The sequence below is a fragment of the Dipteris shenzhenensis genome, chromosome 21 (assembly GCF_047967505.1).
Source record: "Dipteris shenzhenensis isolate YYH24624 ecotype China chromosome 21, Dip_SZ_1.0, whole genome shotgun sequence".
Lineage (NCBI taxonomy): Eukaryota > Viridiplantae > Streptophyta > Polypodiopsida > Gleicheniales > Dipteridaceae > Dipteris > Dipteris shenzhenensis.
Genome location: NC_141616.1, coordinates 190,117 through 205,720, shown reverse-complemented (window position 1 = coordinate 205,720; position 15,604 = coordinate 190,117). Strand labels below are relative to the sequence as shown.

The window sequence follows — 15,604 nt, the reverse complement described above, 5'->3', positions numbered from 1 at the left end:
AAAGAAAAACTCTGCACGAAGTACGGGCTCCTCAACGTGTATGGAAATGACAGTACGGAACTCTTAGTACGAATTCCATACAATGTACGGGCTGTGTACAACGACTTGTACGGAGCTCTGCGTACGGACGAAATGTACGGATGTACGAAAAATCGACACATATCTGTATGAAACTGCTAGTACTGCACATGTACGGTGGATGTACGGGTGTACGAAATAGTACGATGGCTGCATGAAAGATACGAAATATGTATGTCGCTGATAGAAGTACGGACGACTTGCAGTTGCCACACATGCGGTGCAGTTGTACGGTGAAGTACGGACGTGCGGCGAATGTACGACTGTACGATTGTACGGGCTGGCACAGATGTACAGAATGCTGGCGGGCTAGTCTATGGTACGAACATCGTACGGAATGTACGGAAGCAAACGCAAATGTACGGATAGCGGGAGCTCTGTGAGCTTGTACGGTTGTACGGACCTGACGCTGTTGTACGGCGCCTCAAGAGCTGAAGCGTGGGCTATTGTACGGAATCAATCCGTACAGATTGTACGGACGGAAGCTGCAAGCAGGGAGCTTGGAGCAGGAAGGTCTTGCGGGCAAGGAGCAGGGAACTGGGAGCAAGGTCTTGCTGCTTTGATACCAAATGTTAGAAATCAAGAGAGTGAGAGAGCAGGTAGCAAGAGAGATGAACGTAGTGTTTGCCTTAGAAGAAGTGACTGTTACAAGAAGTGGGATGGGTTTTGTCTAAGTGACAAAACCTTATCCTTCACTAACCATAGTTAGTGAACTAACTGTGGTTAGGGGGGAAAATCTCTAAATGAGGGAAAAGTGCCCCTAACCTAGTTATTACATTACATTGGTCCCTGCTGAATTATAATAATAATTCTAACACATGGCAGGAGGTCAGCTCCGATGGAGGGTTCTTTTTCCGCCACCAGGTTGAGTAAGGTATTCCAACCTGCTTCCTCCCGCCGATGAGGATAGCGAGTTGGAATATACAGGAATTGGGCGGCATCCCTCATCGCCATCGCAGACAGCTAATCAGGAATCAGCTCCATCGTCAGGGATGCCCTTTAGCCCCCCTTCCTCTTTCTTTTTGTGGCAAAGCTATGAGTATCTTCCTTAAATCTCAGGCTGATCTATATGGGCTGAGATTGCCTTTGAGACAGGAGCAGGAGCTTCTTGACTGTGAGTTGGCTAATGACACTGTTATTTTTATTGAGGCCTCTTCGCAGTCACTCGATTCTTTCCGGACAGCCTTGAATATCTTTTGCTCAACTGCAGGGCCACACATTAACTGGCATAAATCCTTTGGCTTCAGTGATGAGGACACTCCAGGCTGGGGAGTTGACATTGGCTTTTCTTGGATTCAGAGGGGTGTTCCTGTCAGATACTTGGGATGGCAGGTAGGATTGGGCATCTCTCCAGCACAGCAGTTTGCCCTGGTACTGGAGAGTATAAGGAAAAAGCTCCTTTTTTGGAGCTCAGCCAAACTTGACCTTGCATCTAGAGTTGTGGTAGTGAACCAGGTTCTTTTGGCCACCGCTTGGTTTGTGTGTTCTTGCTGGTGCCGGTCTAGGGGTTGCATCACTCAGCTCATTAGACCAATCAGGATTTTTTTATGAAGTGGACTTGATGGTACGGCAGATGTTGCAGCGAGGGTGGCCTGGGAGACCATTATTCTCCCTACATGTGAAGGGGGCCTTAATATCATTGACACGGACTTGCAGTGCAGGGCATTGCTTTGTAAGGTGGTGGTGAGGGGACTCATGCCTGGGCACAATCTTGGAACGATTTCTTTTTTGGATGCATTCAGGCTTGCACACCAACCTTGGGAGATGATTGGGTGAACAGCCCTCGCTAGATTCTTACTTCTGCCCCTCTCAGATCTCCTACCTCTCCTCTCATGACTGCCATCCTGAAAGCTTGGGGGAGCTTCAGGAACACTCTTCAAAGGGTTCCGCCCTCTACCCTCGAAGAGATTGATAGGCAACCAATCCTTTGGAACGATAGTATACTTGATGAGCATGGCAGACCACTAGGCACTTCCCATTACATGCAGTGGTCTAGATGGGAGAGAGGCCCCGCCTACACGGTAGGCACTTGGAAGGCATTTATCAGGCTACTTGAGGATCAGAGACTGCAGTCAATGAGTCACCTCAGAGAGGTAGCACGCAGGATTCAGCAGATAGATGCAGCCATCCCAGTGGAATGGACAATTGAGTTGCCTATTACTTCCACCACTTGGATGGGAGCTTTTTCAAGGACAGCAACTCCTCTACAGATGATCGCTCTTTGAGGTCTCGAGGAAGATGCACTAGTCTTTGACATTGGGGATGGAGGTATACTCTCTAGATCCACGGATGATATTCTTCTAGAGGTTGCCTTTCAGCCTGTCAAAATTGCTGGTTTTGTGGACCATGGAGCGGGCTTGCAGTGGTACTTAGACCCCGACCCTCTGCTCTTGGCCCTGGGATCCTGGAGGTTGTGGTTATATGGAGGTGCACCTATCAGGTGCTTGCAGTGGGACCCAGGAGAGTGGGAGTGGATAGATCATGGGCACCGAGAGAGGGGGATTCCCTTCTTTCATTTCACGGTGGGTAATGCCAGGAGATTTCATCTGAACAGTAGGGGTTGGATTCCCTCCAGAGCCCCCTATTGGAACAGCTTCTTCATCATTGCAGATTTGCGTAGGAATTTCTTGAGGAGGCTCTAGAAATCCTTCATAAATAGAAAGATCACTCTTTTCTTTTGGCTTTCTTTTCATGAAGGGATTGCAGTGAACCTATGGAGATCATGATTTGGGGCTGATCCCACTTGCCCTCGCTATCATTCTGCAGAGGAGTCGGTGCGACATTGCCTTTGGGACTGCAATCAGGCGAGGACTGTTTGGAAAGGGGTTGCTCAATTACTCAGCATTTTTCATACTTCCCCTTTCTTCATGGCTTGGGGCTCAGTTGCATGGTTATCCCTTACTAGACCCCAAGTGTTTTATGAGGGTGAGCCTTCTTCTTGTGCACTCTCAATCAACCGGCAGGTGATAGAGCCCTGCTCTCTTCACGATGTACCACTTACTCCCTTCAGAGCTTCTCATGCTTCAGTGGACACCTCTTGGGAGATTTTGGCTAGCATTTTCTCTTGGCACATTTGGAGAGCCAGATGTACAGAGGCCTTGGATGGCACCCAGATACACCCATCACAGGTGTTCATGGGTATTTGGACCGGCACGGTTCACACTTTGATAGCCATATGGGCTAGCATGCAGGGCCCTTCACGGGCAGCCTCTTCTAGAATGACGGTATTGCTTCAAGTTTGGAGGGGTTCTCCCTTTTTCTCGGAGGTTTCTACCGTATTGAGATGGCACTATCAGCCCCAATTCTTTCTTTTTGGCTCTTGAGCTTTTCATGCATTGCATGGTGTATCCCGTATGGAGCTTGCTCTAACGGTTTTCTTTAATACTTAATAGAAGTCTCTTTTTGCAAAAAAAAGTGGATCCTACCACCCTTTACATTGTTGAGGCTGGTTTCAACCACTTTCTTTACCTGGAGGGGAGTGGCTTCGGCCACTCTCACGACTGATCCATTTCCATGACCAAGTTTGCATTGGTGGTCTCTATCTCATGGAGATGCACTGACACATGAAGACACTACCGCGACAAATCAGAGACCAGCAAGAGGCGGCTAGACCACATGACGTAGAGGCTAACGGGACACAACGTCGTGTCATTAACTTCTACACATTTGAGTTAGCTCCAAGACACATCGGAGTAAAGGAGGAGGAGCCAGCTAATATGAGGGCATCTTGCATCAGCTGAGAGAGCCACCATGATGCCACCGGGAGAGGGACGCAGAGACCATGCGCGAGACACAGAGTGCCCAAAGCACATGCTACTGACGGTCCGACCTATCACAACCTTTCTTGGGGGGGATCGACATAGCCCAGAGAGTTCAAAGGACAAGGAGACCACACCCCCTGCCAAAGTGCGAGACAGCTCGACAGATGCAGATACGATATATTTTTACAGCTCACCAGAGAGCCATCATTGTACTGGGCTTTGGTTTTTGAGACCCAGCCCCGTGACTGATTTGATTTGATTTGATGTGATTTTGATTATGATCATTATGATTTTACTAGTATAGATTAGTACTCCAGCAAGGGTAATACATCTTTCTTTCTTTCTTTCTTTCTTTCTAGCCTCTTGTCTCATTCGAATCAGAATGTTTTGCGACTTTCATCCATGAGGCTGTATGACACAGAGAATAGCTGCTGAGAGCACACAGACAAGATCAAGGTGCTCGGCCAAATTCCTCCTAGACTGTGGTCACCCCAAGAAGACGACATAGCCGAGGATTGGATTGAAAGATACGACAAAGCTGTCAATGTCGATCCACAAATCAAGCTCAGGGATCTTCCCCCGATGTTCGCCAGACAAAGACATGGCTGATGGGTGTGACAATGGCACTTGTCTAACACAAGGCCACAGCTAGGAGACCAAAGCGGACCACACATACTGACTATCATGAGCGCTCTATCATCGGTTTTATCCTGCTGCACCCTCCAGCACTATCGAAGCCCTCGTTAATTGGTTCCTTAGCCAACATATAGAGGACCACCACAATGGATGCCACACCGCAGCTCCCATCCTACATGGGCTCATGTGATTTGGTACTAGTGTTTTATGTTTATGTTGTACTTGTCTTGGGTGCAAATGTCACTTGGAGGCTCCACCCATTTAGTTCATTGCATATGGTTTTTCCAATCTCATAGACCCGAGCTCCATCATCGTAGCTGCTGCGCCCTGTAGAATCCCGAGGGCGGAATGACATGGAATCCATGGGGTGTCGTCGATTCTTGAGCTTCAATTTTTGCATCTACAGGGTTACGGTTGGTGGTGTTGTGCATCTAGAAGGGGAGTGTTGCTCGTCGTCACCTGCTGATGATGGAGAGCTTGGTGATGACTTTGATGAGCTGCCAAATTTCTCGAGAAATTGCCACTTCCAACCACGGAATCGTCCCAAGGGGGGTGCATTAAGGCAGAGAAGGAGACGGATTTATGCGAGACAGGTGACACCACATGCCCGTTTGTTGCCGAAATTCCACAGTCGAGATGATTGCATCTACCAACAAGATTCCAAGGCCTTCTCGATTTCTGCTTAGTAGTGGGAGGCGAGCTAGGCGGAGGTGATGGAGGGGTGGGCTTGAGCCGGCGAGCTCCGAGCTCTGTGTGTCAAGAAGAAGATGGTGATGAAGATGAAGATGAAGAAGATGGTCACTTTCGAGTTTTCATAAATTGTGTGTATAAATGATAACATTGAACCCTATCTAATACAAAAAAAGAACTCAGACTACTATGTTCTGCTCGCCTAAACTACAATCGCTTGCCTAGGTCCGCTCGCCTAAACTGTGGCCGCTCGCTTGGGTTCGCTCGCCTAAATTTCTAATTCCTATGATTGGCTCTTTCATGATCTATGCAACTTGCAGGCAAGATATGAGGAGCGCTGGTATGCACGAGTCTCTAGACGGTTCCATTCACAAGGCATGCTTTCGACCAATTACTGCCATATCAGTATTCACTAAATGCTCCCTAGTAGGAGATTCATCACATCCTTAGGGATGATCTATGACAGGTATATACCCATAGAACATTGGTTTCCCCCTTGCAGTCACATGCAATGAAAATGGCCTTCTGCAGAGAGCATTTCCTCCATCTCAGTGATGACGGCTTCATCCATGCATCAGGGTACCTACAAATTCACCTTTTCCATGCACTACCGATCACCATAGGCCTCAAGACTTCAACCCACAGAGTCCAGATTGAGGCGAGATGTGAGATTGCTAGTCCCACCTACACAAAGCTCAAGCTATTCATGATTGACACATGAAATATGATGCAGGACATGCGGTATGACATCACAGAATCCACTAAGCACTCTGAACACATGGCTTTTTCTAGTACCTATTTGGAGGTGTGATAGAAACCTATAGTTCCCCCATGGGAATGTACTCTCGTGTTTAATTCAGTTCTTCATGGTCATACAGGCTTTTTGGCCTTCCATGCATCAGGGTACCTACAAATTCACCTTTTCCATGCACTACCGATCACCATAGGCCTCAAGACTTCAACCCACAGAGTCCAGATTGAGGCGAGATGTGAGATTGCTAGTCCCACCTACACAAAGCTCAAGCTATTCATGATTGACACATGAAATATGATGCAGGACATGTGGTATGACATCACAGAATCCACTAAGCACTCTGAACACATGGCTTTTTCTAGTACCTATTTGGAGGTGTGATAGAAACCTATAGTTCCCCCATGGGAATGTACTCTCGTGTTTAATTCAGTTCTTCTTGGTCTTACAGGCTTTTTTGGCCTTCCGCATGTGTTAAAAAAGGTTTTTTATTTCTTCCTCTGATTGAGAACATGCTACCATTATTCATGTTGTGAAATGCACCATGGATCCTAAAAATTTGATAATAGTGGTTTACATACGATACAAACCATGATGCCAGCACAAAATCAGATAAGCCCAATCATAGACAAACAGACGTATGGTTTATAGGTTTTATGCAATTCGTACCAACATCAACAGCAAGTTTGTCCTTTGCAGCATGTAGCTGTACAGTGAAAAGCACCAAAGTAAGATATGCAGTTATAGAATTAAATAAGTAAACTGATGGTCATTATCGTATCAAACCAAACTTACACAGTTCAAGTATACATTTCGTCCTAACACAGCAGGAGATGGTTAAAAGAGCTGCCAAAGATCAGCTCCAGCTAGCAGAACATGCTTTATAGGACTTACAAGAGCTTCAACCACACCCAATTGTCCAACAACAGATCTAAAGGAGTCCCTACCTTCAATTCAAAAGTGTCCTTGCTGACTGTTGTCGGTAAGCTATTGAGGGGCATGTCAATAATTGTTGTTAATCCACCTGCAAGCCTCAAGTCTGATTAAAACAGCTAATTGCTACAAGCTTTCAACTGTGAAAAAACCTTACAAATGCCAGATTAAGCCACAATTTCATTATTGATTTAAAATTACATTAAATAACAATCTACATCACATTAGGGTTTAAGTAGCTGGGGTTTAGCTAGATGGACTTTGAACAGTAAGCGCTACATGCAGGATTCCTATAAAGCTGCAGGACAAAAGAAATAAAGAAAGGTTTATTAACCTCTGCGAAAGAACAAAAAGCCTATGAGACCAAGAGACTGAAGTCCAGATGAAAGTACGCCCCGTGGAAGGAAATCGAGTGTCTATCACCCCCAAAAACAAGACATAGCATACTAGTGATCCTAGAAACTACGGGAAAGACTCCGCATGTCAAGAGTAGTTCCTATCATGTCCTAACATGTATCATGACCAAATTTCAGTCGCATCGGGAGTCATGGTACCTCTGGAGCATATCTGAGATCAGCTCCTACCATCCTCAACTCCTCTTTATGGCGCATCGGGTGCAGGGTGAGGCTGATTGTCACCAGGATCCTAAGATGATGGTACCGCTGATGGGACGGGTGCTTGCGGAGCCTGTGCCCAATCTCCTCCTAACCCGGCATGCCTAAAAGTCAGGGTTTCAGCCCTGGCATCTCTCGGCCATCTTCTTGCCTGTAAAGAAGTTGTTTGTGATCTCCTTCTATCTATGGACGTGTCCCATGGTGGATCTCATAAGTGTAGACTTAGTTGGTTGGGTAACCTCATATATGAAGAAGCCTGTGATTTCTTGCTGTCTATGGCCATGTCCCATGGAAGGATCTCAGACCTAAGTCTGGTGACCTTGTATACAAAGAGTGTGGCACATCTCTGGTCGCGGTACTCAACGATACTGCTCATATTTGTGTATCCATGGCTAAAAAGGCAATGCTACCTCCCCAAAATCTCATAGTATCTGGAACATCAAAACGATACATGCCACTTCATCTCCACCTCATGTGTGTCATAAAGTGTAAGAGTCTTAGTCCTCTGGGATGTCAAGTTGCTGCAATCTTATGCCCTACCTCAATCTAAAACATCTCGGATGAGGTCCTAAGCTGGCCCAGGGTGATCCGTGATGCATGAGGTGGTGAGTCTACAGGCACCCTGGTACCTAGATGAAGCCATCCTGGCTTAGATGAGGATCCTCGCTTAGATGAAGGAAATGCTCTCAGTAGAAAGCCACTTTGGTTCCGAGTGGCTGCAAGCGAGAGATCGATGCCCAATGGATGTATACCTACCACAGATTGTCCGAGATGATCTGACAAGTTTCTTGTTGTGTCAACCATAAGAAGGGGGTCTTGAGTCAATACTAATATGGAAGTAAATAATCAAGGTCCATGCCCTACGAATGGAATCATTTGGAGACTCGTGCATAAAAACATTATTCATCTCCCTCTACTGCAAGGTACATAGATAATGAGAGCCCCCCCCCCCTCGAAGCTGACCACTCATGCTTGGGCTTTCATATTTCTGCCATCATCCCAACCATAGGGAGCTCCCCGCCCCCCCTCCCCCACCCCTGCCCGCCTACATGCATCCAAAAACACTTTGACCGTACCCTTGACCCAGTGTACATGAGTCACTTAGCCAAGGAGCTCCCGATTCTACTTGGAGATGATATAGACCTCGCCAATGCATCTGACACCCTTGTCTCTGTGGTACAAGACACTGCTACCAGATCCTTTCCCACGACCTGACTGGCCCATGTAGATCCGAGATGGGAAGATGCCCCAAAACCCTTGGTTTGATACGACTGCAGAGAGGCGAGAGCCTACCTGACATAGGAGTGGGCTTTGGGTCATCTAACGCCACCTGAGACACAAAGGATCTTTCAACGATTGACATGTCATAAGAGGCGGGTCTTCCTCACACAGGATGGACGAGATTGTAAAATCTTTTCGAGGAGGAGACCCAATCACTAGATGGGAAGCCACCTATTCCCATCACTGATCCAGATGTCTAGCACATGAACAAAACATAGTTTCATTTAGAAATATGCAAAGTATTATAGCAATGCCTAGTTTATACACAAATCTTTACATGAATCTTTGGGAATGGTGAGTAACATAATGGGATGTCTTTTGAAGAAACCCACATGTAGAGCATACTTCTCTATGAAAATTCCCTTATGATTTTTTTTTATTTTTTATTTTTTAAATGCAGAAAGTAGTGCTAGTTATATTACTTGAAAGCAAGAGTACAAGAAGGCCTAAAGGCCAGCGGGCTGTAATCACAAAATAGATTCAGCCCGAGAAGTCAAAAAGCTAAATGCAAGCCTCCTAGGGCATAATCATCGGGGAGTGGACAAACAGCCACGGTGGAGGGGCGTAATGCCACTGAAGACTCTGAGTGGAGTGCTGGAAGAATAACTCCCGGTGATCCCAGTCGCGAAGGAAACGTCGTCTCTTTTCCTTCCCTGCTTGGGACTCTCCCTGTATCTGCTCCCACTGACCCTTGAGCGTGTGAATGATCGTGCTCCAACTATCTGCTAGGGTCTGAGTAGTAGAGGTAGTCTGAGCTCCTACAGTTTGCGCGCATCTGGAAGTCCAGATATGCCAGCCTGCGATGCTCCCTATGATCTCCCAAACTGGGTGTCGAGGCAATGCTCCTGCATCTGTCTCTGTCAGATGCCAAGGGAAGCTGTCCATGTAAGCCCAAGTGGCCTGCGTGATAAAGTAGACGGGATCCTGTCTAGAGAACTCATAGGCCAAGTGATGCCCCGGCTCAGTGTTGCACCAACAAACGGCTCCCCAAGTGATCGGTAGCTCGGGTGTAGTCCTAGCTAAGATCCCCATGATTCCCTTCCAAACCGTCTGCGCATGCGAATAGCTCCAAAGGCAATGCTTTAGGGTCTCCTCCTCCTGAAAGCACATCTGGCAATGCCCCTCCAGCCCCATCTGTCTCAGCCAGCTGCCAACTGGAAGCCCCTTGTGTACCAGCATCCAAAGGAAGTAGGAGATCTTCCTTGGACGCCAGCTGGCCCAAAGAGTCTTCCAGAAGGTGCGAAGAAAGACCAAGGATATCCCCTGGGCATACCAGCTATGTGCCTGTGTGGCTAGCCCACGCTGGAGAGCCCCAAGAGCACGCCAACCCGTGCGTGCACTGTAAGAAAAGAAGGGGGTGGGGTTCTCTGAGGTCTCCGATGGTGGCCAACGCCACTCCCCTGGATCCCACTCCACCTCTGACAAGGAGCGGCCCTCCCAAATCCAGAGTCTCCAATCCTGGTCCTGTATAATCAGGGGGTCTATATGCCACGTCTTCCCTTGCAGCCCTACAATGCGAAGGTGCTGCCAGGGAAGCTGGGGGTCGATCATGGCCTCTCTGCTCTGTAGGCGACTGTCATCAGTGATGGAGAAGAAGTGTACCGAAGAGTCCGAGAAGAGGCCTGCCACCACCAAAGGAATGCCTCGTGGAGTGAACTGTCCGAGCCACCTCTCATCTCCCGGGAAGAGCTGTCTGGTGTCTACGGGAATCCTCCAACCTGCAGGGATGGCAGCATCAATCTCTGCTCGCCGAGCCTGGATCCCACGAGCCGTACCTACTGCTGCTGCCAGGTCGCCTGGACTCAGCAGACTGTAGACGTCCCTCCAAACCCGGAACGAGCGCGCGGGCCCACGCGCCCAGAGCGCCCAAGGGATATTGGATCTCTCTCCGAGCTGACGACCTGTACCATCTGTCACCTGGCTGCTCCAAATCAAGGGCTGTCTGTCTGTCTCCTCTCGGCAGCTAGGAGGGACCTGGGAGAGGCTGTGTCGCAACTTCCTCCAGACTGAAATGAGGCTACGGAGGAAGGGGGAACGGGGCTGAGTCAAAGGTGCTGAAGTGAAGATCCATCGGATAGAAGGCTGCCAAACACCCCCTAACTGGGGGGTACACCCACTGAGACCATGCTGTAGCAAGAGCTTCCACGTCTGTCCTCCTGGGGTCAGGCCGCGGATGACTAGCTTGCCAAGAAGTGCCTGACTCTGAAGCTCTGGATCTATGATGCCAAGGACGCCCTCTGCCTGGGGGAGAATGACCGTCTACCAGGTGACCCTAGCTTGGGTGGTGCCGGAGCCGTCTGAACCAGACCATAGGAAATTCTGCACCAGTCTCCTCAGCTGGGCTACACAAGACCTCGAGAAACACCATCAAGAGGCCACATACCAAGCAGTGGCAAGAAGGACCTGATTGACCACAAGGGCCCTGCCTGCCAAGGACAGTTGAGCCGTGCTCCAGAAAGCAAGCTTCCGTCGTATGGAGGCTAGGACCGGCAAGAACTGCTGAGCCAGTGTGATGTCCAGGCCTACCTGGAATCCCAGGTAACGTGTCGTCTGTCCTCTAGGGATCCAACGAAACCCCAGGACAATACCCCACTGTGAGCTGGCTCCCGGATCCGTAAGAAAACCAACCGACTTATGCCAGTTGATTTTCGCTCCAGCTGCAAGGCAAAACATCTCTAGGGACAGTCTCACACGCTCCAGTGACTCGACATCATCCTGCACGTATAGGGCTCTGTCGTCTGCATACTCGGAGTCCAACAGCTCGGCATCCTCTCGAATAGGGAGACGCATCCCGTGAAGACCAGTGGTGCGAGCTCGAAGGAAGTGTGTCATGGCCTCTGCAAAAAATAGGAAGAGGTAAGGCGCTAATGGACAGCCCTGACGTATCGAGCGCTCAAGTGTGAATCTCTCCCCCATCCTACCGCTAATGATAACCCGACTGGAGGCCGATCTGTAAAGGCTAGCAATACCTCTAATCCACTCGTCCCACTTACATGGCTGATCCATTTTCATGATCAGGTTTGTGTTGGGCTCTATCTGATTGAGATGCGACGATGGAGGAGACACATTGATGCGACAAACCAAGAAGCAACAGGGACTGATACCACAAGTCACCAAGATCGACAAATCACAAACTTGTGTGACAGACTTCTATGCATTTGAACCAGCTTCCGGTGAGACTGAGAGGGAGGAGCTTGATGAGATAAAAGCATCATGGATTAGCAGTGGGAGTGTCCACCACAATGCTGCCAGACGAGGAAAACACACTCCACGTGCGACACGGAGAGGGACCATAGCACGCACGTTCGAGGTTCGGTCTATCTCAACCCTCCTCAAAGGTGACCACCAGAGACAAGGTATCACCCTTGACGTAGCCCACCGGATCCAAAGATCGATGAGACCACGCCTCCCCCACGTCGAGAGACAGCTTGACAGACATAGATACGAGAGCTCCTCACATCTCATCAGAGAGCCACTAGGTTACCTGGATACATGGAACTTGAGCATGTAATAGGAGTGCTAGATCTGAGCACCTGATACTTTCTCTGTTATTTTGCTTTTGCTACTCTAGTACTTGGACACTTGATTCACTAGTTTAGCATTTCAGCACTTTAGCTTTCAGCAAGGGTCTTAGTGAACCCTTTGCTTCAGCCCTCTATGGCTTGTATGAGTTACTTTTTGGCTTGTACTTTGTCTCATAGACCCACGAGGCCCCTTGCAGATGTTAATACACTCTCTTTCAGGACCCGCTGACCAAGTCTTTTCTTTTTTATTCCTTGGTCCGCCCAGCAGGCATGTACGGCAGCCCATGGTGGGGGGCCGACCTTTCAGACACAGAGTGGGCACGCGTCGAGCGCCTACAGATACTGATGTTTGCTCGGACGATTCCGCAGCAAACCATCGGTACCTCATCAGATCATCTTAGCAGAATTCGGCGCCTCACCAGTACAGCTTGATGCGGCCTTCCAGGCTATCAATTATCTACACAGGGTCAGGGACTTCAGCTCCTCTTCGGACGGTCGCTTCTGCCTACCCTGGCTAGCCCTATCCTCCTCTATGGCCTTATCCACTGATGGGGACCAGCGATGTTGGTATAGACGCCTTTCCAGTTGGTTCACCCAACTGGGCCTCGACATGGACCGGTTGCCTCCTTTTCAGTATAGCCTCGATGCTCCACCATCCCCTTTCTCCCCCACTGACCAAGAGGTCAACCAAACCATCCGAGAGGACCTGCTCCAACTTCACACCTGGAGGATTTGGTTTCTTCATCCCGAGCTTCCTGTGAAGCTCAATTGCTATCGCCGACACTGCCTCCAGATCTCTACCGCATGCGCTCCAGATTTCACTCCGCCAGTTTAGGGTTTCGTCACACCGATTACGGATCGAGAGTGGACGCGCAGAGGGTATCCCACGAGAGGGCCACATCTGCCCACTTTGCGACCTGCAGGAGATCGAGTCGGAGGAACACTTTGCTTTTAGATGCCCTATCTATTATGCCATCCGAGGCCGGTACCACTGCCTATTATGCGACGGATTTGGCCCCCTCACACGCATGCTACAGTTCCCAGACCAGCGGTGCCTAGCCGCTTTCTTACATGAGATGACCCACCACCGAGATGCATCTCTCCGAGCACGACAGCATGCGCAGCCCACACAGCGTGAGGACACTCAGCGACCCATCACTGATTTCTTCCAGTCACAGGATACCTCTCCTCAGTCTAGCCGACGACGCGGACGTGAGCCAGAGCCAGAGCCAGAGCCACGATAGCTACGCCAGCGGACAGACTCACACATCCGGGTCCATGACATCCCTTCTATGCTCTCAGCACGCCCTACCGGGGTCACCGTCGCTCTCGTTTTTCAACATAGGGCCTCCCACCGCCCTCGACGACCGAGCTCGACTAGGCAGCGTGACGTCAGAGGCCAATCATCCATCGCAGGGTTTTTTCGACCTCCCATTTGATGGCTATGATTAGCCTCTGACGATCACCATAGGCATATATATATATTTGTATCTCCCCCCTTCTGCTCCATTTTTTTGTGCCATTTTTTGTATCATCTGGAGATAGATGCACATTTTTTGCACCAGGACTAGACACACCATCCTTCATAACTTTTTTGAAGAAACGGTTGGCCGGACCGTTTTGAGACTACCACCGCTATGCTCATTGTACTAGTTATCTTTAGTCTCATAGACCTTCACGGTCTCCCGAAGACTTTAATAAAATTTCTTTCTTTCTTTCTCTCTCTCTCCCCTTGCTCTATCGCAGAAATATTGCTAGATTCCTGACTAGATCTCACATGCTTGCAATTGAGAAGGGAGCGGTCAACCTCACATACGAGGCAACTTGGAGGGTAGGCAAGGCAGAGATACCAACTAGGCCATTGGTAGTGAAACTCCGGACTGCAACGGACAGGTCTACCCTCATGAGCATGAGGGCAACTTTGAAAGGGACTAGAATATATTTGGATGATGATCTCACCCTCCTACTGCAAGATCACAAAAGGGAGAAAATGGTATGCATGATGGCAGCAAGAGAATCAGGGAAATGTGCTGCCTACAGGGATGGTAAAGTAATTATCGGGGTGAGAGGTTGAATCTTCCGCAACATGCCAGAATATGCAGATTTTGTGACTCTCAAACAGTGGAGACAGAGGCACATATACCTCTGCAGTGTCCAAGTTATGCACACATTAGGGAGGACTACTGGAAGTTACTGGGAGACTCCACAGTTAACATCAGTCCTTTCCACTGCCTCGCCAGCAGCATTAGGATCTTTTGTTACCCGCCTCTTTTTGTACCGTCAAGAACTTGAAAATTCTTGACCCCTCCACACCGGAGGAGACTTTTCTTGTACACCGTTCGGGTCCCATGGGTCGTTTTTGGCCCCCCGTGGACGATAATAATTTCTACTTCTACTTCTCTCTCTCTCTCTCTCTCTCTCTCTCTCTCTCTCTCTCTCTCTCTCTCTCACAACCCATGGCAGCTTGTATGAGATATTTTGTTGATTGTACTTTGTCTCATAGGCCCACGAGGCCTCCCGAAGATGTTAATACAACTTTCTTTCTTTCTCTCTTTGGCTGACCGGGGTTACTGTGGCACTCATCAGGCGTCAGGTAACGGCCAAGAGGGCACGACGGACTACTCATCCAGATAGCAGACAACGATCCATTACAAGCTTCTTACCTACACTGCCTAGTCCGTCATTGGATGTATCTTGACGTTCTCTTATGCACTCTATTGTATTGTATTGGATCAAATTGTGTCTCCACATGAGGGTGATGATGTCAAGATGGCACTATATGACTATGATGGCATGTGTGATGATATTACTTACTATGTCTACACAGTTTTCTAGATGGGTTAGGATGCTCAATTAGTAGCTCCACCTTTTTGCTCATTGTATCTGGTTTTCTATTAGTCTCATAGACCCATCGGTCTTTAGCAGACTTTAATGATCTCTCTCTCTCTCTCTCTCCCTGAAAAGGTCAAGATGCAAGAATTCCAGTTGTCCCTACTATGCACTCTACAAACCCAATGGTTGATAGCAGAAAAGAGGACCAAGCTAGAATATTATCAAGATCAAATAAATCCTTTATGCTGGTCATCTTTCATGACACCAGATACCCCTGCTCAGCCATACATCAGTACTCCCATACCTCTTCTCTATCGCAGGAATATTGCCAGATTCCGCACATGATCACATACCTTGGCAATAGAGATAGGAGCTTGGCTAAATCTGCCACGACATGTCAGAGTTTGCAGATTCTGTGATTCGCAGATAGTAGAGACAGAGGCACATATAGCCCTACACTGCCCCCAATATGCACACATCAGAGACGACTATCAGTAGATACTG

At 48.6% G+C, this 15,604-nt stretch overlaps 1 protein-coding gene across 1 annotated transcript in view; it reads right to left on the bottom strand.

Moving 5' to 3' along the window:
* Positions 1 to 15,604, bottom strand: part of ALN (allantoinase) — a 282,875-nt gene that overhangs the window by 205,283 nt on the left and 61,988 nt on the right. Inside the window, exons 5-6 of the mRNA XM_087392293.1 lie at positions 6,864 to 6,940; positions 6,586 to 6,622 (exon numbers count right to left, since the gene is read on the bottom strand). Of these exons, the coding sequence (XP_087248419.1) occupies positions 6,586 to 6,622; positions 6,864 to 6,940 (114 nt within the window). The remainder of the gene's footprint in view (positions 1 to 6,585; positions 6,623 to 6,863; positions 6,941 to 15,604) is intronic.